At 36.4% G+C, this 23,803-nt stretch overlaps 2 protein-coding genes across 8 annotated transcripts in view; one reads left to right on the forward strand and one right to left on the reverse strand.

Moving 5' to 3' along the window:
• Positions 1-2,571: 2,571 nt before the first annotated feature.
• On the reverse strand, positions 2,572-13,080 carry ANAPC16 (anaphase promoting complex subunit 16). 2 transcript variants are annotated; one of them, XM_016162305.2, is made up of 5 exons: positions 12,978-13,049; positions 12,581-12,630; positions 8,752-8,920; positions 4,100-4,174; positions 2,572-3,402 (listed from the first exon to the last, which is right to left on the reverse strand). In XM_016162305.2, exons 3-5 carry the CDS (start codon positions 8,891-8,893, stop codon positions 3,287-3,289), a joined length of 333 nt encoding a protein of 110 aa, XP_016017791.1. In that variant the 5' UTR covers positions 8,894-8,920; positions 12,581-12,630; positions 12,978-13,049; the 3' UTR covers positions 2,572-3,286. The 2 variants fall into 2 exon arrangements, with proteins under 2 accessions (XP_016017791.1, XP_016017789.1); XM_016162303.2 differs by lacking the exon at positions 12,581-12,630 and having other exon boundaries at positions 12,978-13,080.
• ASCC1 (activating signal cointegrator 1 complex subunit 1) overlaps positions 8,840-23,803 on the forward strand; it is an 85,749-nt gene continuing 70,785 nt past the window's right edge. For 2 of the 6 annotated variants that reach the window (XM_016162297.2, XM_036222180.1), the window contains exons 1-4: positions 12,819-12,909; positions 14,427-14,568; positions 15,720-15,819; positions 19,400-19,497. In XM_016162297.2, the coding sequence (XP_016017783.2) occupies positions 14,457-14,568; positions 15,720-15,819; positions 19,400-19,497 (310 nt within the window). In that variant the 5' untranslated portion in view covers positions 12,819-12,909; positions 14,427-14,456. Of the gene's footprint in view, positions 8,947-12,818; positions 12,910-13,018; positions 13,211-13,922; positions 13,994-14,426; positions 14,569-15,719; positions 15,820-19,399; positions 19,498-23,803 lie in introns of those variants that run through there. The other 4 variants (XM_036222179.1, XM_016162299.2, XM_016162301.2 and 1 more) reach the window with 4 other exon arrangements.

Genomic DNA, 23,803 nt, shown 5'->3' on the forward strand with positions numbered 1-23,803 from the left:
CCAAGATTTAACTCTTCCGAAGACCTGTTATTTAAGCCTTTTTTCTCTTTTTTTGTGTGTGTGGAAAGGCTTTGTCTGGGTTGGAACTTCAGGAAATTACAAGGAGGCCTGGAAAGATACTTTAGGTAAAGTCAGGTGTTTTGGCAAAATAGGGAGAGGCAGAGTAGCCTCCTCCTCTAACTGTGTCTCTTAAGTTTGCCTGAAAGGGCACCACATCATCGGGCAGGTTCCTCCTCTGTCTTCTGGCTGATGGGCATACCCTGGTCCTATCTCCTTTCTTCCACCTCTGAGTTGGCCTTAAGGCCCAAAATTTCTACCACTTCAGTATTGGTGTTCCAATTGGGAAGGAGGGATTCAAGGATTCTCAATCATGTGGGGAAAGGGAAGTCATAGGCTACAGAGCAAAGAGAGGTTCTTGAGTCAGGAACTTGATTCAGAGTTCCAGACCCCTGTCATTACAGGTGAGTTATCGGCCATGGGATAGCACTGATAAGTGTATCAGTGAAAAATCAGGACTTTAATGCTGATCCTGGATGATTAATGGGAAATCAAAAAGTAAAATTTTTGTTGGATTATGTAAAACCAGGTTTATTTGTCTCATTACCATGAGACAAAAGTTATATGAAATTATATATCAAATTGACATGAATAGTTCTTTATTAACAGCAAATTCTGCCTTCAAATTATCTAGTATATAAGGAATTAGAAGGCATAGAAAAACAGATTTGAAAGACCCAGCCCCCTTGCCTATTAACTATAATCTTGGTACTGTAGCTACTCTATGCCTGTTTTCTCAAGTGTAAAATAATACTTGCCTCATTTATCTCACAGGGTTGATGTGAGAATCAAGATATGACATACTGCAAAATGTCTTATGCAGAGGCACAATTTCTTAGGATGGCGGCCTTTGCAGTCCTGGTATTTAGCTGCCTTCCGCCCCCTTGCCTTTCTCCTTGCTCGCTTAGGTGTCCAAGGACCTAGCTACATTTTCACTATACTAAATCTTAAAAGGATATATAGACACTAACACATAGCTAACTCCTGTCAGTTCCTAAAGCAAGAGGCTATTCCTTCATTGTGCTTGATACCTCTTATTACTAAGCACTGGAAGGAAGAAGGGAGGGTAGTGACAAGGCTTATTTCCTCCAGATAGTTGTTTCATTTTATTATAAAAAATTTTAGGCTTTTCCTTTATGCAAGATACTCGAATGGGCTCAGTGGGATGCAGTATCATGCATCTAAAATAATCTCAGCTTTGGAGTCTAGCAGACTTTGAGCTCAAATTCAGACCTGTCCTTTTACTTAGCTATGCAGCCTTGGCAAGTAATGCTTGCTCTGAGCTTCAAGTTCCTCTTCTGTATCAGGGGGTATGATATCTCTTGCAGTGTCATTAAAATGACTGTAATTAATGCCTGAATGACTGGCACATAATGAGTGTAGAGATGCCAGATGAGTAACAAGGTCCATCTTCAAGACTAAAACATGGTCATAAGAATTGTGTGGATGATGAACCATAATAACCAACAGAAGAGTAAAGGGATGGAGGGGTCATCTACAAAAAATAGTGAGGGTCTTTTTCCTGGCAGCTGAATGATCACTGTGCAAGGTGCTTTAGAAAGCATTTCTGTTCAACCCTAGGCTCTCTTCAATTTCTAAAGTCATAAAAAGAAATGTCCAATTTAAAGAGAAAAAAATTATAAGGTAAGTTCAAATACCAAAGGATAAAGATAAGGTAATAGTGTCTGTGTTGTAGTTATACAAAAGGAACACATGAGAAAAAATTAGTGACTGCTTCTAAATTGTCACTAAAAATATGATTTAAAGGTTTACCATAGTTTAGGTATTTTAAATTTTCCCTTTGGTAATAATCCACATGGTTGATGCTAAAAAGCACAATGTTAGGAAACTCAGTGGTTTTCAAATATGGAACTTGTTTGGGTTGAGAAGTAATAAGGAAATAGGTGAGTTTACAAGCTAGTAATTTTTGTGCTCTGATGTACTTTAGAGAAAAGGATAGTGGGCTGAATTATCAATTAACTACAATCTATTCCAAATTCCAAGATTTTCTTGCCTGGGCTGTGTGACCATGGGTAGGTTTTTGACTTCTCTGTGCTCAGATTCCTTACTGACTAAATGAGGTCACCATCTCCCTGTCAGGTAGTATGTGTTAAATATTTTGAACTGAGATTAAGGCCAATTGCTACTGGCAATATATTCATTCATAGTTAAGCAACTCTAAGCAGGTCAGGTACAAGTTATTGAGGAGAAAGGCAAATGCTGTCTGAGGCAAAATTTGCATAAAATCTAATAAATGATACTCCTAACTGTGCAGTGTGGACCCTGGAGTCCCATGAGGGAGAACAAAGGATACCTCTCAGCCTTCCAGGTTTTTCCCTATTATAATATAAAAACCTACTCAGATATTGTTAAGATAAATTCATATATTTCTGTAAAGATAAATATCCCTGTTGCTTAAGAGAAATGGTTTTCAGATTCCCTTCTTATAAAAAGTAATTTGACCTCTTCCCTCTATCCCAAATCCCTGAGACTTTGAAAGGATAAAGAAACCAATTTGGAACTCTTTCAAAGGATTTATTTGCTACAGAATTGCTTGAGCCCACCAACAAGATGAACTCAGGATTTCTGTGTTTAAAGGATTTTGCTCACTGCTTTTACAAGTGCTTCAACATTCAAAAAGCAATTCTTTTTGCCAGTATTTGGCATGTCTAGAAGAGGTCAGAAAAAGAGTTAGAATCTATAGAATTAGACGTCTAAAAATAGAAAAAAAAATCCGAACATTTAAAAATTCCTCATTTGGACAGGTCCTGAGTTGAAATCACATTCCTCTGCAAAGAGAACTGTTTTAGGTCAGAAATTCTGAATTGTATAACTACAGATCCTGACCTCGGACTTGACTGGTGAGGCTTCCGTGCAGTGTATGAATGTCAGGAGAGACGCCATTCAGTTGGTCAATTCTGGCATGTCTCCTACCTGGTTTGCAAAGTTTTATAAATCTCTCAAACCCAAGCCTCCTGGTTCCCTGACACCGATTGTCTCAATCTAACTCTCAAGGCTTTTATAAACAAATGAACAAATTTTTTTCCTGCAACATCACACATTTAAATATTTGTTGCTTGTGGATAAATAGAGAGAAATCAAGTATGGATGAGAATTAATAATTCAGCAATGGAGCCGTGAATCTCTGGATGACTATGCAAGATGTAAGGAAAGGCCTTCGCTGGCTCTACACTTGCTATGCACACCAGAGGTGACTATCCAGGCAAGGTCAACCTGAAGAGGGTGTGAACCCCAGCAGTTGCTCGATGGGTTTAAACCGCCACTCATCTGCCTCCAGCTCTTCTACCAAACCAGCTAGTTTTTCCATCCGAGCAACTTGCTGATCTGTAAAGAGTTAAAGAGGTAATATATAATACAACTTATTTCCCACAAGACAGTTGCCAACATGATGATTGGTTTAAAAATAATCTCTAGGAATTTTTTTCCTCAATATTCTAACAATGGGGTCTTACTCTATGTTGATCAGAAGACTTAATCTTAAAAAAAAAGTAGTACTTATTCTCCATGTTACAGTGATGTGTACTAAGATCCTAGGGTTACAGGCAATTGCAGTCCCCTACCGCTCATTATGCCTTCAATGGAAAAATGGTGGGGGAACATAGTGCCCTGATGCATAAATGAAGGACTGGTGAGGCATGATGGGACAGAAAAGGTGCTACCAGGATCTTAGAGTCCAAGTAGAACATGAGGTATTACATAAATACTCGAAGATGAAGATGATGATGGTAACCAGTGGAGGAAAACAGTTAAAGGTTTCAGAAAGGAGAGGAAAAAGCAACATAAGAAAAGCAGAAAGCATTAATTGCTCTAGAAAGCTATCCCTTTGACTTCAATTTTAAGCCTTTATTCAGACATTATGTCTGGATTAAGGCTATAGAATGTTCTTGTCTGCAAGTAATCAGAAAGTCTACCTTGCTGAATTTCAGGAGTTTGACCTTTCTGAATCCCCGTCTTTGCTTCCACTCCCCACCCTACAGTAAATTCATTCTCATAGTTAGGTACACAACATTCATGTGCTTACCATGTTTCACTTGTTTAAGTGTAGATGCTACTTGATAGCTGAAAACTGATTCACAGAGGAATCTCTCAGAGCCATCTACAAACAAAAGAGAAAAAGTTTTAATCTGCTCTAAGGGTTTAATGGCTTCAGTAAACCAAGTTAACATGCCAATTCTTTTCCCTGCTTTTGCATTCAGGGTCTACTTTTCAGTGTTTACAAAGAAGGCTTCTGTTTCATTTAGAACTAACACTGCTCTGTTATAAAAGCTACTTCTTCTATACCTAGAATATTAATATAGTCCCTCTACTTGTTTAAGAGTTTAAAAATAGTGTTTAAAAAAACAAAAACAAGAAACCTCAGTCTGATGTCCTGGTCAACACTTCCCCACCTCCCAACCCAATAGTTTCTTAATGTTCTCCTATTCTGTATGTTAGGCAAACATTGAAAGCCAACACGTTTGGCCCTATGACCCTGTGCTATCAAAATACAAAGGTACACCAAAACTCTAAATCATTTTCATTTTAAAAAGTGATGCTGAGGGAAAAATAGTTCTTGTTGATTTTTAGTATATCAAATTACATCACTATGACCATGACAAAACACTGCTGGGAAATTTCAGTAAACGCAAATTGTAACCTTGATTTTCCAACTGAACCAAAACACTGCAATTTGGATGGCAATATGAGTATAGTGCAATTGCAAAACCTAGCATTGTACTGGTGCTGAGAACTGGCAACAGGAAGGTAGTTAAATCAGTCATCACAGCACTGAAGATGATTGTGAAATATAGACTAGCTCATGTTATTCCTTGTCTGGCAATGGCTGATACAGCAAAACATACCCCTAAAGACATCAAGCTCATGTAGGAAATGTGACATTTAGAAGGGCAGCTCAAACCATTTGGAGAAGGCACTTGATTGCAAAAATCCTGAAACAAATGGAGGGAGAGGACACGGCTGTCTTTTTTTTAGTTAGGAGTTCATGCCAGCACTATTAGGTGTCAAGCACTCACCCATCATGTATTGGTGTGTCAGCCAGGTATTAAGTGATAATGAGTTAGGACTAACACATTCTGGCTTCATGCCGATTTTCACACAAAGCAGACCTTATTTCAGAATTCACGGTAAACAGTAAGAAAAACTACAGATATTGTGTCTAAATGGCTTGAATACATAACCAAGGGGGCTTCTGTCCAATATTATCTTCAAAATTGGTGCAATGTATATATATATATATATTTTCATACATCTTATGTATTATTTCAAAATATAATTTATTTCAGAAAGTGATGTACATTTTAGGGATAGTGTTACAGTCTTTAAATTCAACCTCTTTTCTACATATTGTGCTATATGGAATATGATCCTATCTCCCCCTCCCACTCCCATTCCTCTGGCTGAGTGTAAGTAATTTATGAGCAGATCTTCTAAACTGAGCATAAAAAAATATTTTTAATTAATTGAGCATTATACTGATCTTTATGCATTTAAAGATCTAAGTAAGCTAATGGTATCACTGAGTTTTTCAGATAACTGGGCAGCAAATAACTATGAAGTCCACTATGAGAAGAAGGGCTACATTAACATTTGACACCAATGATGCGATTATGGTTTTTCTACGTAGATATGTCAGTATTCATGATCCTATTCATACACTAGCTTAAAGAGTCAAATTATAAATCACATTTTATTTTAGAAAGAGCAAACCACAGAGAATTAGAGCTCACTTCTCGGGTGGTTTCAGCCTGAACTAACCTGAACTTTAGGATCTCACATAAGGCAGTGGGGATTATTGACTATAAGGATCAGGACAAGATGTATTTGGAAGTGGTTAGAAGTGCTACCTTCCACTTACATTCAATCACAGGTGCTATAAGGATAAAATGCATAAAAATTATAACATTTGCATATTTCCTTTGGTAATTAACCTCAAAGCAAAAGGATGTAAGCTAATCTTTAAAAATGGCACTCTATACGCCTTTCTATATGCCTTTGCCACTATCACTTTGCCACGCGATATACCTATGGAACACACTTTTGCTGATTTGCAGCTCTTTATTAACCATGAAGCTCACTGCTTCTTAGCCACATCCTATTAAATGTGTTATCTGTACCAATATAAAGCCTGGAATTTCTTCAGAGAGGAGTCAGCCTGGGGGAATCTGTCTTCCACTTAGAAATTGTAATCGAACCCTTTGTAACACACCAAGTAGCAATACATCAGCTTTCCTCTTTAGGGACAAGCAAAGGTTATAAATAGTAAAAAGTTCAGTAAATTGCCCAAACATAACATTATTGTAACACCAATAAACAGGACGCTAACAAATTCATTTAAGAGAATATTACCTCATAAGAAATTAGACATTGCCAGATAATTTATACACTGTCACTAAAATCTAGCTACTTCTGTGCTACAAAGCAGTGTCTGTCTAATCTGCTCACTACTAATTGGGTAAGGATGATCTTAGCCAAGGACAGAATACTGAAAACTGCTGTATTCTGCTTTTGTGAGGCATCTGTTATCATTGAGTAAGTAGGTGCACAAAAAAGTTAATTCAGGATAACTAGAGGTTATTTGGGTTTATTTTATCTTAGATTTAGGAGGATGTAAGATCAAGCTGAATCTGTTAAAATTATCAACAGCATCCAACCTTGATTCCTGATCATTTTTGTTCCTTATTCTTGATAGACAACTCTTCCTACTCCATTTTCATATTCAATTAAACTACTGTAAGAAAAATGGTCATGTACGTGGTGTGTTAATTGCATAGTAATATCACCTATTAACATGGTAGAAGATGCTTCCAAATCTAATATCCTTATTAACTCACACTTAGGAGTACTCTTTTCAACTTAACATTATTGATTTGACCAGGATAGTTCATGGATTGCCACCTCTAGTTTTTCAGTCTGTCTTTAAAGTGTAAGCATCTTTAAATATGGGTGAAAATTTAAACCTAAGATAAAGAATCAAAACTATGCACTGTGAATTTAAAGTTGATATAAATTCATCCTATACTAGAAAGCCAACACATTCCTTCATAAAGCATAATGGTATGGAATAAAAATGGATAGAACTATATAACTTGTTAGAACATCAACATTCAGACTAATCTCAGAAATCTTTCTTCTTTTAATGTTTCTAAGTAATCTGGTGTATACTGACAAAGAATGCTTATAGCTTTGAGATTAAGGAGGTACCTTCAGTATTAAGTTCTTCCTGTAGCTAGAATTTAAATAACTTCGACCTTAGAGTCCATTATTAAATAGTGATTCCTCTTCTGCTGCTATAAAACTCATTGAGCAATTTAAATGCCTCCAACTTGTTTTGTGGGAAACTTTTTAATACTAGGTCTCTGTTGCATATAATTAAAGTCGTAATATACTTTTAGTGCGAATATAGTAAACAAGGCCCCAATTGTTCACTGCCTCCAACTCGGTGATACTAACTTGAGTATTTAGTTAAAACAACTGAGGAAATGAACAGGCAAAGACAGAAGTACATATACCTCAGATGTATCATTAGCTACGGTACTTGGTCATCTACTTCACTAATTATGATCTGAATCCATTCTAGAAAGCCTTATGGTTTTAATCTTTCCATGTTTTCCTATCAAAATGCTGCTTCTGTTTGCCCTGGCTTAACCCAAACCTGCTTTTTATTATACCTGATAAACGTGAATAAAGATCACCCCCAGATGCTGACTCCTGACTATAGTTTGTACTCTTCTCGGAGACATTTCCAGATTAAATATACTTGCTAATATTTGCAATATTAAAGGCAAAAAAGATCTATAAATAAGCACAAAAGTGCTACAATCAAGTAGATTTTGAATCTGTAATAGGTTCTTTGCTGATTTCTTTCAAAATATGACGAATAGTTTAATAGCTAAGAACCATTTTCATGAGAGTCCCCTGGATATTAGTTAAAATGAAGATTCCTGTACTGCGCCCTAGACGAATTCAGAACCTCTAAGGTGGGCCTGAAATGTGCATTTAAATAAGCTCTTCAGGTGATTTTTATGCTCCCTATTAAGAATTTATTAATGTAGCACCTAAAGTGACATGAATCTGATGAATTTCAGGTACCAATGCTGTTCCATGCTTATAGGCTGTGCCCTGATCTTGCCCAGCCAGTTTGCAAATGTGTGCTGAATAAGATGGTGGATAGTATGACGCAAAATTCAGCGTCATAGAAAAACCACATAGTATTGTCCTGCAGTGGGCCAGCACTGTCATCTTCACATATGAGAGTAGTATATTAGTTTTTCTTTTCAGAATCTCTTTGAGGGGCTTACTTATCTGTAGGTTAACTATATACGAAAAAAGAACCCTATCAATCACAGAGAGATAGGCTGCTGTCAGGATAAAGCAAACTGGAACAGGAGGTCAAGAGAATTTCTGGTTCCAGTGTTAACTTTGTCTTTAACATGGTCAAATTACTTTAACTTTTCTGGGTCTAAATAACTCTAGGTGACCTCCTGATTTCCAAAGTTATTTTCAGCTCCAACATTCGGATTGTTTTAAAGATATTATTTTAAAATGGGGACAAAAGATGAATGTGGAGCTGAAATCAGGGCAAATTTATCTCTAATTCACTTAATAGTTTCTTTACAATTAACATTCATTGCAGGTCTGAATCCAATTTTTCAGCAAAGAGCAGCATGAGATTACCTTCTAACATCTCCCCAGCTCCTTTGGGGTAGGTGAAAAGAGCTTTCCGTGGTGGGGCAAGGTCTGAGACACTGAAACCAGATCCAGTGACGGAACTTCCACTGACCCCGCCAGCTGAGGAGGATGATGAAGAAGCAGCCATTTCCTTTCTAAGAGAATTCTCACTTCACTATGGAGAAAGAAAAACAGCAACTGGTAAGTTTATGGGAGTGAGACTGACAACATTTCATTCTAGCTGCCATAAAAGCCAGCATAAGTTTAGGAAAGAATTAGCTCCCCTTTTTTTCTACCCTCTCTACTCCCGCTATCTTTTATTGATGCCTCAGGCCAAAATGTCACTCAGGATTTTAAGTGAAGATCTGTTTATTCTTAGTTTTTCTACTTAAAACATTACTTTCTACCATTAGCGAACTGTTTATGTTGCTTGGGATTGACCAGTGGTGATTTATGGATTACAAAGGGGTGACAGGACAGTGCCAAGGTAGCAATTTGACTGAGGAAATAAATTATATGAGGATAAAACAACCATGCCTCATAGTACAGTTTGTCTTGGATACATCCTGACCAAGCCACACCAAAAATTCACTTATAAAATTTTCCAAATAAAACTCCAGAATAACACTGTGTTCTGTTCCCAAGGAAGGGGAATTAGTTAAGAAATACATATTGGCCCTTTTATTAAAAAAATTAAAAAAAATTTTCATCTAAATGTAATATACAAGTTGATCACTTGGTGGCGTCCCAAAACTGGAACAAAACAGTGCAGGCAATGATCTGATTTCATGGCCTATTAGGAATAGAGCAGCTGTGGTATTTAATCCTGTCATATCAAAATAATTAAATAAATAATTAAAAAGTGCAAATGTAGATGAGAAAATCAACATTGAATACATGGTTCTTACAAAAGTTCAAACCCAAAACCCTCACTTTATCATAGGTTATACCACACATTTATAAGATTCTAAATAAGTATATTGTTTTCTTAAAAAGATGGTCTAGCACTGTGCTAATAGAATTATGGAGATGTTCTAATGTTGTATTTCTGTGCTGTCCAACATGATAGCCACTAGCCTCATGTGGTTAGTAAACTTGCGTGATTGAAGAATTGTATTTTAAATTTTATTTGTTGTTAATTGAAATTTAAATAGCCACATGTGGCTAGTGGTTACTGTATTGGACAGTGCAGCTCAGCATTTAGACTAAAATATGACTACATTGGATTGTACACTTTAAAATGGCTAATTTATGTTAGGTGAATTTTAAACTCAATTAAAAAAAAAAAGATAAAAATGACTTTAAGCGGATTTTAAAAATGAATTTCCCTCTTTAACGGCCAGAGAGAATTTTGGCTGAAAATTTTTTTTTTTTGCTAGTTGCAAAATGCAAATGTTATTAAAAGTTGAAACTTATTTTTGAAGAACTAGAAAAAATGAGGCAATGCTTTGCAGATAGAAATCTCATATATACATAATCCAGTTCCCTAGCAAAGAAAATGATATACTGTGCATTTCTGAAAATCTAGCTATTCTGTTTCCTTAATTTTGTGATGATTTAAAGCTGTGAGAGCAGCAGTGCTTAGTTTCTGATTTAATCTTATGTTTATAAGTAATACTGATTAATACCGAAGTGGGATATGGGAACAGAAAGGCAACTTCTATAATTAGAATGTCAGCCTATTTAAAAATGCAAATTGACTAATGACATTTTTAATCTTGTATTAGATCACCTTTCCTTTTTTTCTCTGAGCTCTGTAACTTTCCAAATTGTAGTCATATTCATGGAGGCAATAACTTTTTAAGTTAGATTCATATCCCATCCTTTGGACCACACTAACTCAAAATATAGCTTGACAAGTTTCTAAATGCTCTTTTATTAAAAAACTGCTTAAGGAGTAATGTACCATGTCCAAATTTCTCAGTAGATTCCTGTTGGGATCTAAATAAAGTATACAGACAATTTAGCTATCTTTTAGAGAGTAGCTCGGTCTTTTTCCCCATCAGTTCAGAATATAACCCACTGTGAACTGTTTATATCTCTCACCTAAGATTTAAAACTCTAATATTTTTCCTATACCTTGATATATGCTTATTCAGTTGCAAATGTAAGGGATACTTTGTATTTTGAAATCAAGTTGCTCAGCAGAGTACTTAAGCTACTGCCAGAGTGAGGACAGCTTAAAAGACTAGACACTGTGTGACTTCTAAACTGAATATAATCAAAGAAATTCCCTTTCATCTTATTTTCTTTCAAATTCAGAACTACTAAATTAAATACACAAAACAGCCAGGGTTGAAAACTGGAGTGCAGAAGTATCACAAAGCTAACTTTAACGTAAATAAGCAGTCTCCTGCTGAGGTGGAAAGATACACCTAAATTATTTCTAGCTTTAAAGGTTTAGGTTAAATTTTTAATGCTATCGGCAGATGGTAACAGGAGTTAAACTAACAATAAACCCTAATTTGTAACTGCTCTATGGAAGGCAGGCATTCTGATCACCAGCACCAAACATAACTGCTTAGTCTATACTAAATAGCTGTTGATTTAAATAAATGTTTGCTACATGAATTAAACATTTCACAAGAACCACAAGGTTCCTTAAAGGTCATCTAATTCAACTCTCTCATTTTACAGATGACAAAATAAAATTGAGGTGTAGAGGCTTATTTGCTGTGACATTTTTCAAACAATGGCTCTGTTAGCATATCATGTGCCACGTGAGAGGTGAAACAGCATAGTAAAGAGCTCATACTCTGAAGCCTCTGGACCTGTGCTCACGTCCTGGTTTTGTTACTTAACTTGATATATAACTCTGGACAAATCACTTAACCTCTCTGTTCTTCAGCTGCCTCACTTCTAAAATGGGGAATATAATAGTACCTACCTCAGAGGTGTCATGAAGATTAATATAACTAAAGCACTTGAAATAGTTACAGGCGCAGTAAACACTTAATATCACCTATCTGAAATCACTAATGCATATTTTACCCTTGACCCCTTGACTCTTTCTCCTATGTAGATCCCACTTTTTCATACTTTATAAGTCCTAGTACGCCCATGAAAAATGTTCTAATTCTCTCCATTTGACTCTGAGTCAGCAAGCTCCTAAAGGGGAAAGGGTCTGCTCAGGAAGAGGGAAAATGTCCTTCTATTAATGCTCTTAACAATTTCATTTTAAGGTTCATGACCTTACGAAGAATTCTTATATCTAGGAAAGGGAGAAGTTGTCTTTCTATTCTCAAGGCCTAGCACAGAACCTGGACATCATTTCCTGAATGAATGATGAACAAATGACAGACAGAACACAGGGCTAGCCACTTGGCAACTGTTATACAGGGGATAGAGAAGCTTCATGTCATGAGGATTGGTCCATTACTGTTTACTTTTTTTCCTGATTCTGCAGATCAGGTTACACAACTCTCTCCCACTAGGCTGCCAAGCCCAAGGTAGGTGGTTAGGTAAGATTTTGTTGAATGAATAAATATTGATTGATGAAGTAACCTTGGGTTTGGCCAGATCAGGGAATCTAGGACTACTGTTACTAGAGATCGCATAGGAGAGCATTGCTATTTTGGGCGACATAGAATGACTACATACACACTAAGATGGTTAAATATTTACTTTGCATACAACAGGGATGTCCTCATATTCATAAACGACTTTCCTTCCTAGCAGACACATACCTATTTTGTTAAAAAGAATCTTTCTTTTTGAAAAAGCCTATCCAAAAGACGCTGAAAGAGGTACCCTGGGTACAATGGCAAATTATAAACAATCATTAAATTTCATCAACAAATCATTCCACCGCGTTCCACTTAAATAGCTGGATTACCATTCAAACAGATTCTGCAGCTAACGCCAGGTGGGATGGAGAGAACGGGGCTGTTGAAAGAAGGGTTCAGAATGACAACGATTCCCAAGCTAACGCCAAGCCGCACTCCTCCCGCCTCTCCCCGCTACCCCCATCTCTGCGCTGCCCCCCTCCTCTGCGCTGGGTTCCAAGGGGAAGAAGCCATAGGCGCCGTCCCACTGCGCATGCACCACCACACCTCGGCCCGCATGCGCAGTCAGTCCAGCGCGGCCTGAGGAAATTTCCTTACACGCCCTCTGCTGTAGGCTCCGGTTTCCCACCCATCTTCTCCATTTTACTAGTCCCTGCAGGTAGGATCCCGGGGATCAACTCCCTTTCAACCAAGCTCCCAAGGGTCCCTGAGCCTTTGGCCACTTACCTCAACGGTTTTGGCACTTTCTTCAACAGCCCCGCCCCCAGGGCCGGTCGGAGCGGCCGCGCAGACTACGACAGGGACGGCGACGTGCTCGCGCGCGTGTTGCGGTGGGCGTGGCCAGGCTGGGGAGGCGTGAGGAACGTGCTCGCGGTGAGGACGCCGGAGTCCTTTGTCGCCTCTCCCTACTTCGGTGTACCTATAGCAGCAGAGTTCCTCTTTTCTTTACTCGTTTTGGGGTACTTGGTTTTTTTTGCTCGCTTTTATGATTCGGGGCTTTAGTTTCCCCCACGACATTGCAGGCCTTCAGCTTTCCTCTCCTCCAAACCACCAAGAAGCATGGTTAAATTGGCCCCTTTCCTTCCTCTGAGCAGTCTTGTAGCCCACGGCCGGTAGGGAAGGCAGATGAGTTTGCTGCCTCTGAGGCAACCCCCTCTTCTTTCAAAGCTCGTGGTCTGAGAGCCTGACTTTGACATTAAAATCTTTTTTGAGGTTGTGGGGAATGGGGTACTAGGGTGTACTGCCCTTAAACTTGCTAATTATGCTCCCTCTTCCTCCATTCAAGTCTGCTTTCTGTGTTACTTCTCAACATGAAAATCTCTCTTTAGTTCTGTACACAAACTACCAGTTAAAGTGGCTTACTTGCTGAGTAAACCACTTGGATCAAGTTTATTTAAGGATCGATCTGTTTTCTTTGGAATTCTTTATGTACTTTGGGTTTCAAGACTATCCAGCCTATGTGCTGGAAACATCAATTGAACTTAAACATAATCAGCTCATAAGCAATCCTTTTTTCTTGAATTATCGATTCATTAAGTAGTGACTAGGACCTTGGCTTCTCAGTGAGTGTTGTACAGTTTGTTGAGTTGAATTGTTCCTCTCAGCAATGTTTTCGTTTGAAGAACCATGTTGGTTAAGTCATATTTTAACTATTTTCATAGGCAGTCTGATCTAATTGTGTATATTTCAAGTACCTGTGAAAATATTTATAAACTACTTAGGGGCTTCTTTTCCCCTGAAGGGTAAGTGTATTAAATATTCCTAATTATCTTAATTATGCTGAATAGAAAGGGTGAAACACTTCATAAGTGCTTAAACACAGAAGGTCGTATTTTATTCCTTTTAGGTTAAAGTAATAAACAGACCTCTATTTTCTCAAAATTATGGACAGACTATATAAAAGGCTCACTTTTTTTTTTTTTTTTTTTTGAGTGCTGAATAGTGTACAAATCACTGTCTAGAGTGAGCCAGGAATGGAGTAGTGTAGTGGAAAATACAGTGATAGACTTAAAACAGCTTATGGGAAGTCTAATGGAAACTGCTGCCTTTGCTTAGGAGGTACTGTGAACTGATGCCCAATTATGTTCTTTTAGGCATATGTAATAGTCTATATAGTAGAGATAGGGTTTTTATTTCTGATTAAAACAAAAGGTAAGGTGATCATTTATTTTTCAGGATTTCACTGGAATATTATTTGAAGAAAATATGGAAGTTCTGCGCCCACAGCTTATTAGAATTGGTGGACGGATTTATAGGAAGAATCCTATTCAAGAACAGGCTTATCAACATGAAGAAGAGGATGAAGACTTTTATCAAGGTAATCCTAGTCGCTCCTTGGTCATATTAGAAGTAAAATGTTCTCTGTATTGTAGAAGCTGTTCTTTGTTTCGTTTCAGTGTATTTCTGAGTGAATACTGAAATTTGAGGTGTTTGTCCTCATAGATCCATTTGTGATGATGTCTAAGGGGACTCATTAGTTTGAGTTTGATGAGGTGTTCTCAATTGCATTTGTAAATTATGTTTCATCTTTGAACAGAGGATTAAATGTATCGAGGGGTAATTTTAGTTAACTGTGAACTTCATCTGTAAAGTTTTGAGGTAATATATATGTAAATCATTGAAATGAACATATGTAAAGTATTTTATCCAGTGTCCAATAATGTTAGCTGTTATTATTATTGCTGTTATTTTTCTCTTCTTTGCAGTCATATATATAGGCAGTTCCAAATACACAATTAACATAACTTTATTATGTAGGGATAATTTTAATAAATAAACAGTCAAAATGGATTGTAAACATTTTTGGGCTAATTAATTTAGGTTTGAGTTTAATATATAAACAGACAAGGCCTCTCAGGTTCTTTGCTTTCTTTTCCTTTTGCTTTAAAAGTTTTTTCATCGGGCCCTAAGTCTTGGAGGTTAGTCTCCCTCCTGATGCTCCCCATTGTTTCCCTTCAGCCTTGGGCCTTTGAGCTCCTTTATTTCATCCTTCTCTTTTCTCTTTGTTTCTGCTGTAACTTACTATGGAGAAAGTTCTCCCAATATCACTACTACTTCATTCACTAGAATAATCGTGAATCTTAATACTAAAAACAACTGAGTGGTACATTTTTTAAGAGGATGAATTTTATGTCATATGAATTATATCTGCATAAAAAATAGTAAAATTTTTTAAATTGTGCCTTAGTTTTCTAGGAGGAAACATTTGGGAGAAACAGTAGTATGTATATACTACTTTTCCAAGGTTCCAAGACTGGAAGATTTAAAATAGTCATATGTTCTTTATTTTTCTTCTAAGCAGGTCAGAAGGAACATCAGTATTCTGCAATGTAAAGTGTCAGGCTGTTCTTTTTTTGTGTGTGTGTGTGTATTGTTTTTTTTTAAAACCTTGAGAGTGGTTGACTGCTGGGGAGAACATGTTCATAGACCAGCAGCAGATTTGCACAAGATGTTCTGATTTCCATACAGGCTTCACGGAGTGTGCTGAAGAGCCCTGTGATGGCTACGAGGTGATACAGACCCAGCAAGGTTTCCAGTGTACTGTGAAGGCCCCCAGCCTGCTTTACAAGTGAGTGAGGCCCCCTGCAGTTTCATGGGGAGGCATTTCCCAGGAAACTCAGCTGGAAGCTGACTCTTCTCCCTTCCACACATAATTTCAATGCTTGATTATTATTATTATTATTATTTTTATTATTTATGCCTATAGCACCTGGTCTTCCTAGGTGGTCTCTCATCACAAGTACTAACCAGGCCTGACCCTGCTTAGCTTCCGGGATCAGACATCGGGCTTATTCAGGGTAGCATAGCCATACACCATGGACTGTGGCTCCACTGGGGCGTGAACCCAGGACCTTCTGCATGTAAAGCAGATGTGCTCACCATTACACTATGGGACCACGTCCAGTGCTTGATTATTAATGACAAAATAGTTTAATGTTTTATGTCCTAGAATCTAAGGACTGATTACAGATCAGTTTCATTGTTCCATGTATATTACCCAGTTTTGTTGATTTTGCCTCATATATCTTTCAGATCCAGCGGTTATCTCTTTCTTTGCTGCCACCCTGCTGCCTCTTCTGTGGATTACTTCAAATAGCCTGCTTACTGGTCTTTCCACATTGATTCTTGCTCTCCTAATCACTTCTTCACATTGAGGGTGGAGCGATCTTTTTGAAAAGCAAATCTGATTATTTTATTGCCTCTGTTTAACATTCATCAACATCTTTCATTGAAGATAGAATTCTGTTTTGTTAGATTAATGGTCAAAGCCTTGAACACGACTTAGCAGGGCCTGCATTTTTCAGTCTTAGCCCACACCATTCTTTCCCTGGCTTTGTGCTTAAGCTCCATTGGTTTTCTTCAATTCCTCAAATGTGGTGTGTCCTTCCTGCCTTAGAGCTTTAGCATATGCTGTTCCCTTTGCCTTATAATCTCTTTTCTTCCTTACCCAATTATATTCTTCATCCTTAGGGAAGCTTACTTTGACATCATCATCCCCACCAACCTCATTCATTGTGCTACTAAGTGTTTTCATAACACCCTCTAGTTTTCTTTTGTAGCATTTCTCAGTCTTGTGTTTATATTTATTTCTATGTTATTTGACATCTCCTCCACTAGATGTGAAGGGTCTTGAAGGCAGGCATGTGTCTGTTACATTAATTCCCAGTGTTTATCAAAGACTGGTATCCTTTTTCCAGGATCACCTTTATTATTTGTGTGGAAACTTTGTGATCAATTCAGCCTGTGTTTGCATGCCCACATTCTGTCCCATATTAACCACTAATATAGTTAGTGTACGTGTCTAACAGGCTTCTTTTGGGCTTATACCTCTGAGGGATTGGCTGGTCTAGAAAGTCCATAAATTCTTTTTCTGTGTTGTACCAGACGAATTAGGTCTTTCCAAGCTCCTCTGGGAGAGGGAATCTACAAATACAAAATCCAAAGCTTCAAGAGGCAATAGTATTCTGAACTTTGAGAGCATTCTGAACTTTGAGTGTATTTTGAAATGCCTATTAAGGATGAAATTATTCTGGAAACCCTGACAGCTCACTTTCCTCTCAGGTTCCAGTGACATTTTCTTCTAAGAAACATGATTTGAGGAAATAGCTCAGTTTCCTGATAAAAGCAATGTAACATGTTTTATTTAATGGGTGTATCTGCTACTGCTAAGGTGTGTAAAAGTTCCTTAGATTTTAGATTCACTTAATTTGATTTTTTTTGAGTATATTCTAAATATTCATTATGTTCCAGATGACTTGCATATTAGATTAGATATTGGTTCTGCTAAATACTAATTCATAGACAAAATAGAAATTACCTGGCTAAACTAATTTATAATCAAAGTCTAATGTTGGTAACATCTGTCTGTGGATTAGCTCTGATATTGTGGTTTTCAGCCTTAAGTGCACATTAGACTCACCTTTTAAAACTCCTGATACCTGGGTGTACCTCAGACCAACTAAGTCAATATTCAGTTTTTGAGGTACCCCAGGTGATTCCATTGTTAGCTAAGATTGAGAACCACTCCATATGGTAGGAAATTTCCACTTATATATTTAATAATACAGTTACCCATTTACTGCATATTCGTATTGTTATAGTGAATGTCTTAGACTTTCCACGTAAACGTATTTTGAGTCTGGCTATATTCTTAACTGGAAGGATGCCATTATGGGCTTAATGAGGATAGCATGGTAAGCTATGTGCCAGTTACTGGGAAGCCCTTTTATGTATGATCGCATTTAGTCCTTACAACAACCTTATGATGCTTAGGTATTATTCACTCCATTTTCATAAGTGAGGAAATAGGCTTATAGTGGTTAAATGACTTGCTCTAAGTTGGTTTGATTCTGAAGCCTCTTTAACCTCACCTCAACCACTTCCCTTTTGAAAATGTGTAAACTGTTAATAACTCTTTGAGTCAACTGCTTTTTGTGACACATTTGTCCACTAAGAACATGCTATCAAATAAGAGCATAGTTGAAAGCCACCCTTTATTGATAAGGCCTGCAAAGACAAAGTCCTGGCAGAGTCGATACAATAGCCTAACACAGAAGAAAACCACACGGGAATTATGAAGTTCTAATCCTCTAAACGTCTTGTTTTTTAAAAAAACTGGCTTACTACAATAGATCTTAATGGAAATAATTGAGCTTGGTAAGCCTATCTAAAAGCAAATGCATAGTTTTAGACATAGTCACCCATGCTATTGGGTACTGTAATCGAAATCATAAAAGCCAAAATACTGTTGATGATGGGGAATTTTTTTATCTTAACTTTATAGTCCTGTGACGGTCTTTTAGTGCTTTATAGATTCTGGAACTTTTCTCCTGGGATCCAGTAGTCTCATTCACTAACGCATCTAATTACTTTGGGTTTCAGAAGATAACTTTGATTGACAGAGTTATTTATACTAGGAGGGCTAGGCAGGTAATGTAAATGAATCAATAGATTGAAGTGGAGTAGGTGAAAGGTGGTAAGGAGTAATGGGAATTGTGATGAGCTCATGTTCTATTTTAGGGACGAGAGTAGGCCTCAGCCTGTTGTTGCCATTTGTCGAATCATCTAATTTATCTAAAGAACCCGGAAATCTAAATTTTTAGGTGAAATCACCCAAATAAAACATGTCTATATGAATTCAGCCTCCTGAGGGTTACCTGTTTACTCTGTGCTTTTGAATCTATCCTGGTGAACCCTGCTCTTTAATCAATCAAGGATATTTCTCTTAGAATGAACCCATAGTTAATTTAGTCTCCAAAAGGACAAGGTTCTACCCCCCTCAAACTGTAGTACCATTGGTTGCTGGAATTGCCTTTGAGACTATGCCAGCTTTCCTTTCACTTGAACTGCAGATCCAGATTTTAATCTAATTTTGAGAAGCAAACAGGTGTTGCGTATAGATATTCTGCCTATACATTGAATTTACATTGAATTAGCTTTAGGACATAATTTTGTCAGTTAAGTTTAATGCAACAAGTTCTGTAAAGCTGAATGACTTGTAAGTTCCTCTCTAAATTTGAACTTTTATGGAAGCACTTTTCTGTAAGGGAGTATCTCTGGCTACATGTGATTTAAACATGACGGAATTCTTATTTTGGTACATTGTTGCTTAATTTCCTTTCATTAATTAATTTTTCTTTATATTATAGGCATATAGTTGGAAAGAGAGGGGACACCAGGAAGAAGCTAGAAGTGGAGACCAAAACTTCTATTAGTATTCCTAAGCCTGGACAAGAAGGAGAAATTGGTGAGACCCGGTATATATAAGTTGTATTTGCAATCACTTCTGCGTGTGTATGGAATGATATAACCCAACTGAGCTATTGTTTAGTGACTATATTCTTTATGGGGTTCTGCAGCTATTGGCCTTTTTGTGATATATCAGTATCAATCTCCCAAATGAGGAAAGATGTAGTTATACCTTGATTGACTACCTGGGCCTTCATTTACCATGCACTGATGGGATAAAGTTTCCAGATTTCATTGTGTATTAGGTTTCTTTTATGCTTTAATGATGGAGTTTGTGAATTGTTTCAAGTTAGAATTAGAGAAAACCAATGAGATTTCCCAGTTTGAAATAAAGTCCAGCCCTTTCCATAAGTGTTCTCCTGTTTTTACCTTGCTTTGTAGACCATGAAGGAAATGATAAGAGTCATGATTAAATTAACAACCTGATATAAATAACCGCTTAGGTGAGGACAAATAGTTTGGCAATATAAGTCAAGTCCGAGAGTGACTGTACCTAGTCCCTCCTTATCTGCAGGGGGAGATGTTCCAAAACTCCTATTGGATGCCTGAAACTTTGGATAGTACCAAATCCTGTATGTACTGTTTTTTCTTATGCATACTTAGCTATGATAAAATTTCATTTATAAGTTAGGTACAGTAAGAAATTAACAGCAATAATTAATAATAGAATAATTGCAGATGTGAGGGAAAAAAGAAAACGACTGTACCAAGCATCAATGTGAACCAAGTGCACAGGCTCATGCTGTAAAATGGCTTCATGTGAGGGACACCATAGGGACAAGTTTTAAAACTATAGGATTTTCTCAAAGTCAAGTGCAACAGCCTCCAATAATCCATTTTCCATAAACACCCATAGACAGTATTAAGTTTTAAGAGAAAAAGTTACAAGTACTGTTCTTATTTTGTGCTAGATAAGAATAATCACTGTAACAGATAAGTAGCAATTAACTTTAGAACAGTGTTGTCCAGAAGAACTTTCTGTGATGATGAGTATGTTCTATATCTGCACTATCAGATAGAGGAGCCACTAGCCACATGTGACTATATGAGTACTTGAAGTGGGCCAATGTGACTGAAGAAATGAATTTTTAATTCTATTTAATTCTAATTTTAACTTTTAATTTAACTAGCTCCATCTGGGCTCTTGTATTGCCAGTGCAGTACCAGAGTTCCCCAGCCCCTTGGTAACTTCGGTAAGCTCTAGCATAAGAACTTGAATGACATTTTTGAAAGACTTTTATTAAAATAAATACTCAGTTCATTAGAATTACAAATAGAAAAAGGGCCTTTACGCTTTAAAGTTCAAGTTACGAATATTAAAATAATTTTATAATTGCATTTAAGCTTAATTCTCTAGTTTTTTCTGATTATAAAATTAATACATGTTTTCAAAAAAAAGGAAAGCTTGCAGAAATTATGTATTAGGTATAAAAGAGAGTCTCTTATAATATAAACCCCAGACATAATCGCTATTAATGGTTAAATATGTTCTTCATTTTTTTCTATCCATATAGTAACATATAATAATTTTTATCATATGGTATAAACGTTGAGGCCTTAGCTATTTTAAGATACTGAATCATTCCAAAATTTATATAGAAAATGGTAGGCAAGTTATAAAGATTCGATTTTGACTTAGAAGGCATAGATATTTCATTGTAAAACGATTGTGTCTAATCATTAAATGTAAGAATTTAGTGGAACTAATTTAATTGAAAAACAAGAGGATAAACTGGCTTATTGGTCTTGTAGGGAAGTAAAGTTTATGGAAAATCAAATTTATTGGTTAGAGTAAATTGAGTTGTGATGTGAAATCAAGGCTGCAGTTACTTTGGTGTGGTATTTGCTATCATTTAGTCCTTTTCTTTTGCCTCTTTTCAATTAGAGAAGGAAATGATTTAGTAGGTTTTAATTTGTCCTCTAGGCAAGGATCTGTTCCAGGCAATGGGATAGCGGAAGAAGCTTTAAAATGATATTATTGTAATTAGAGAATAGTTTTTTAAAGTTTAACTTCAGTGCCTTTAATTATTTTCTTCCTGCATATCTATTTTTCTCTTTAGACCCATGCTTGTAAATTCTAGTCCTCTCAGATATTTGTAGTTGTGGAATATTTCTAACCTTATCATATTTGCTTTTTTGTCATTATTGGATCAACTTTGCATCTTTTCCAGAAATCAGTCAGAGTACCTTTCAAGTGACCTTTTCAGCTTACTGTGTTATAAAAATGAAAACACCTTATTAGCCTTATTCTCTATGAAACTTAATGAAAAAGAACAGATTTAGCATTTTGTACAAAACTTTTACAGAAATAAAACATAAACATGGGTTTTAAGTTTCCCTTCGTTCTATTCCTTTTCCTTTTAGTTTGTCCTCATATTTCAGTCTCTGGCAGAGCTAATTATAATTTCTACTTTAATTTTGTCCCAGTTTACCTTTGAACCCTCCTTTATCAGTATTCCTCTAGCACAGTATTTGAGTGTCAGTTGTGGATACTTCCCTTCACTAGGCATTTAAGTCTTAGATTTTCAAAGTTTCTATCTGATAATATAAATAATGTCATTAGGAAACACCTTATCTCTCCCTCTTACAATTTTTGGTAATTATGTCAGTTTTTTATTTAGTCAAATAGTTCTCAGGCTTTCCGTTAATCCATTCATTCATAATTAACTTTTTTTCCTAGAAATTTCCGTCTTATTTCTCTACAACAAAACGAGTATGATACTTTCATTCTTCTTAAGAAATAGAAAGGTTCTTATAGAAAATTTCAGGTGCTTTAATGGAAAGTATTAAGACAAATAAATGGAATTATTTCTTTAACTTCTGCAGCTGTCTGGAAGAAACGAGCTTTGTGGTCTTTAAAGCACATAGCACATTTCGCTACTATTATAGTTAATACTTAAGTGTTTTTATCATATTCAGAAATCTGTCTCTTACTCTTTAACAGTCTGTTGAAATGCCAGTTTTGTTTGTTGTTCATATCTTCTGCACCTTTCCTTACTTTCTGTTTTGAACCAGACTCTGCCAGTTCTGAAACCTATAGGTTTAATCTCTGCTTAAACAGAGACTGTGTAATCCCTAAATGGTTTTGTTCCTTTGCAGACAGTGGTTTATGCCTTGTGACTTTTTTCCCCTCCTGCTTTCATTTATATGTACATAATGACATAGCCCAGATCAAAGAAGGTCAGATTATACCAAAACATAGACATTTGGTATCCATACTATAATACAGATGTAGATAAACAATTTAACTTTCTATTTTTATAAATATAGGATAGGATTATATATATTGTAGTAGACTCTCCTTTGCTCCTTTACTATAATGAATCACTAATAATTTTTGCCACAGTATTTCAAAAAAAATTTTAAATTTATTTTTAAAATTCACATGACAAAATTCAATTTTTGCTCTTAATTTTTTATTGTTATATGAATTTCCATGTGACGTATTGTTCTCACTTTTTAAAAATTGTAGTAAAATATACTCAACATAAAATTTACCACTTTGACCATTTCAAAGTGTTGAATTCAGTGACATTTAGTACCTTTACAATGTTGTGCAACCATCACCGCTATCAAGTTGTAGAACATTTTTGTCATCCCAAAAGGAAACCCCTTATCCATTAAGCTGTCACTCTCCATTCTTTCCTACCCTCAGTTCTTGGCTACCCACTAATATGCTTTTTGTCTCTATGAATTTGCCTCTTCTGGATTTTTCCTATAAATGGAAACATAGAATATGTGGCCTTTTGTGTCTGACATGTTATCAGTACTTCATTTCTTTCTCTGGCTGAGTAATATTCCATTGTGATACCACATTTTGTTTATCCATTCATCAGGTGATGGACATTTGTGTTATTTCTACCTTTTTGTTTTGTGAGTAGAGCGTCTATTAATATTTTTATATGAGTTTTTTTGAACACCTGTTTTTACTTCTTTTGGTTTCTATCTAGGAGTGGAGTTGCTGGGTCATAGGGTAATTCTGTTTTTAACTTTTTAAAGAACTGCCAAACTTTTCCATAGCGGGTCACCATTTTACATTCCCCTAACAAGATATAAGATGAGGCTTTGCTTTGGATCTTTTAAACTCATTTTTCTCATCAGCTGGTCTTAAGGATATTCTGTTTTTAGACCTCATTCTGTTTAGATTGAATTCATTAGTAACTTTCTTACCTTTGGTACTGTCCCCTGTTCAGAATTATGTATACATTCAGGACCGTTTTGGCTCCCCACAGTATCAAGAAGTCACCTATCTTACAAGCATTAGATGATCCTTAAGCATTTAACATTTTTGTTTTTTGTTTATA

Source organism: Rousettus aegyptiacus, unplaced genomic scaffold (assembly GCF_014176215.1).
Source record: "Rousettus aegyptiacus isolate mRouAeg1 unplaced genomic scaffold, mRouAeg1.p scaffold_m13_p_6, whole genome shotgun sequence".
In the NCBI taxonomy this organism is placed as follows: domain Eukaryota; kingdom Metazoa; phylum Chordata; class Mammalia; order Chiroptera; family Pteropodidae; genus Rousettus; species Rousettus aegyptiacus.

Excerpts from the sequence above, each read along its gene's own strand:
- ANAPC16 (XM_016162303.2), bottom strand. The coding sequence starts at position 8,893 with ATGGCTGCTTCTTCATCATCCTCCTCAGCTGGCGGGGTCAGTGGAAGT. Across the intron at positions 4,175-8,751 it reads AGCTGGGGAGATGTTAGAAG|ATGGCTCTGAGAGATTCCTC; the intron begins GTAATCTCATGC and ends TTTTGTTTGTAG. Across the intron at positions 3,403-4,099 it reads ACTTAAACAAGTGAAACATG|ATCAGCAAGTTGCTCGGATG; the intron begins GTAAGCACATGA and ends AACTCTTTACAG.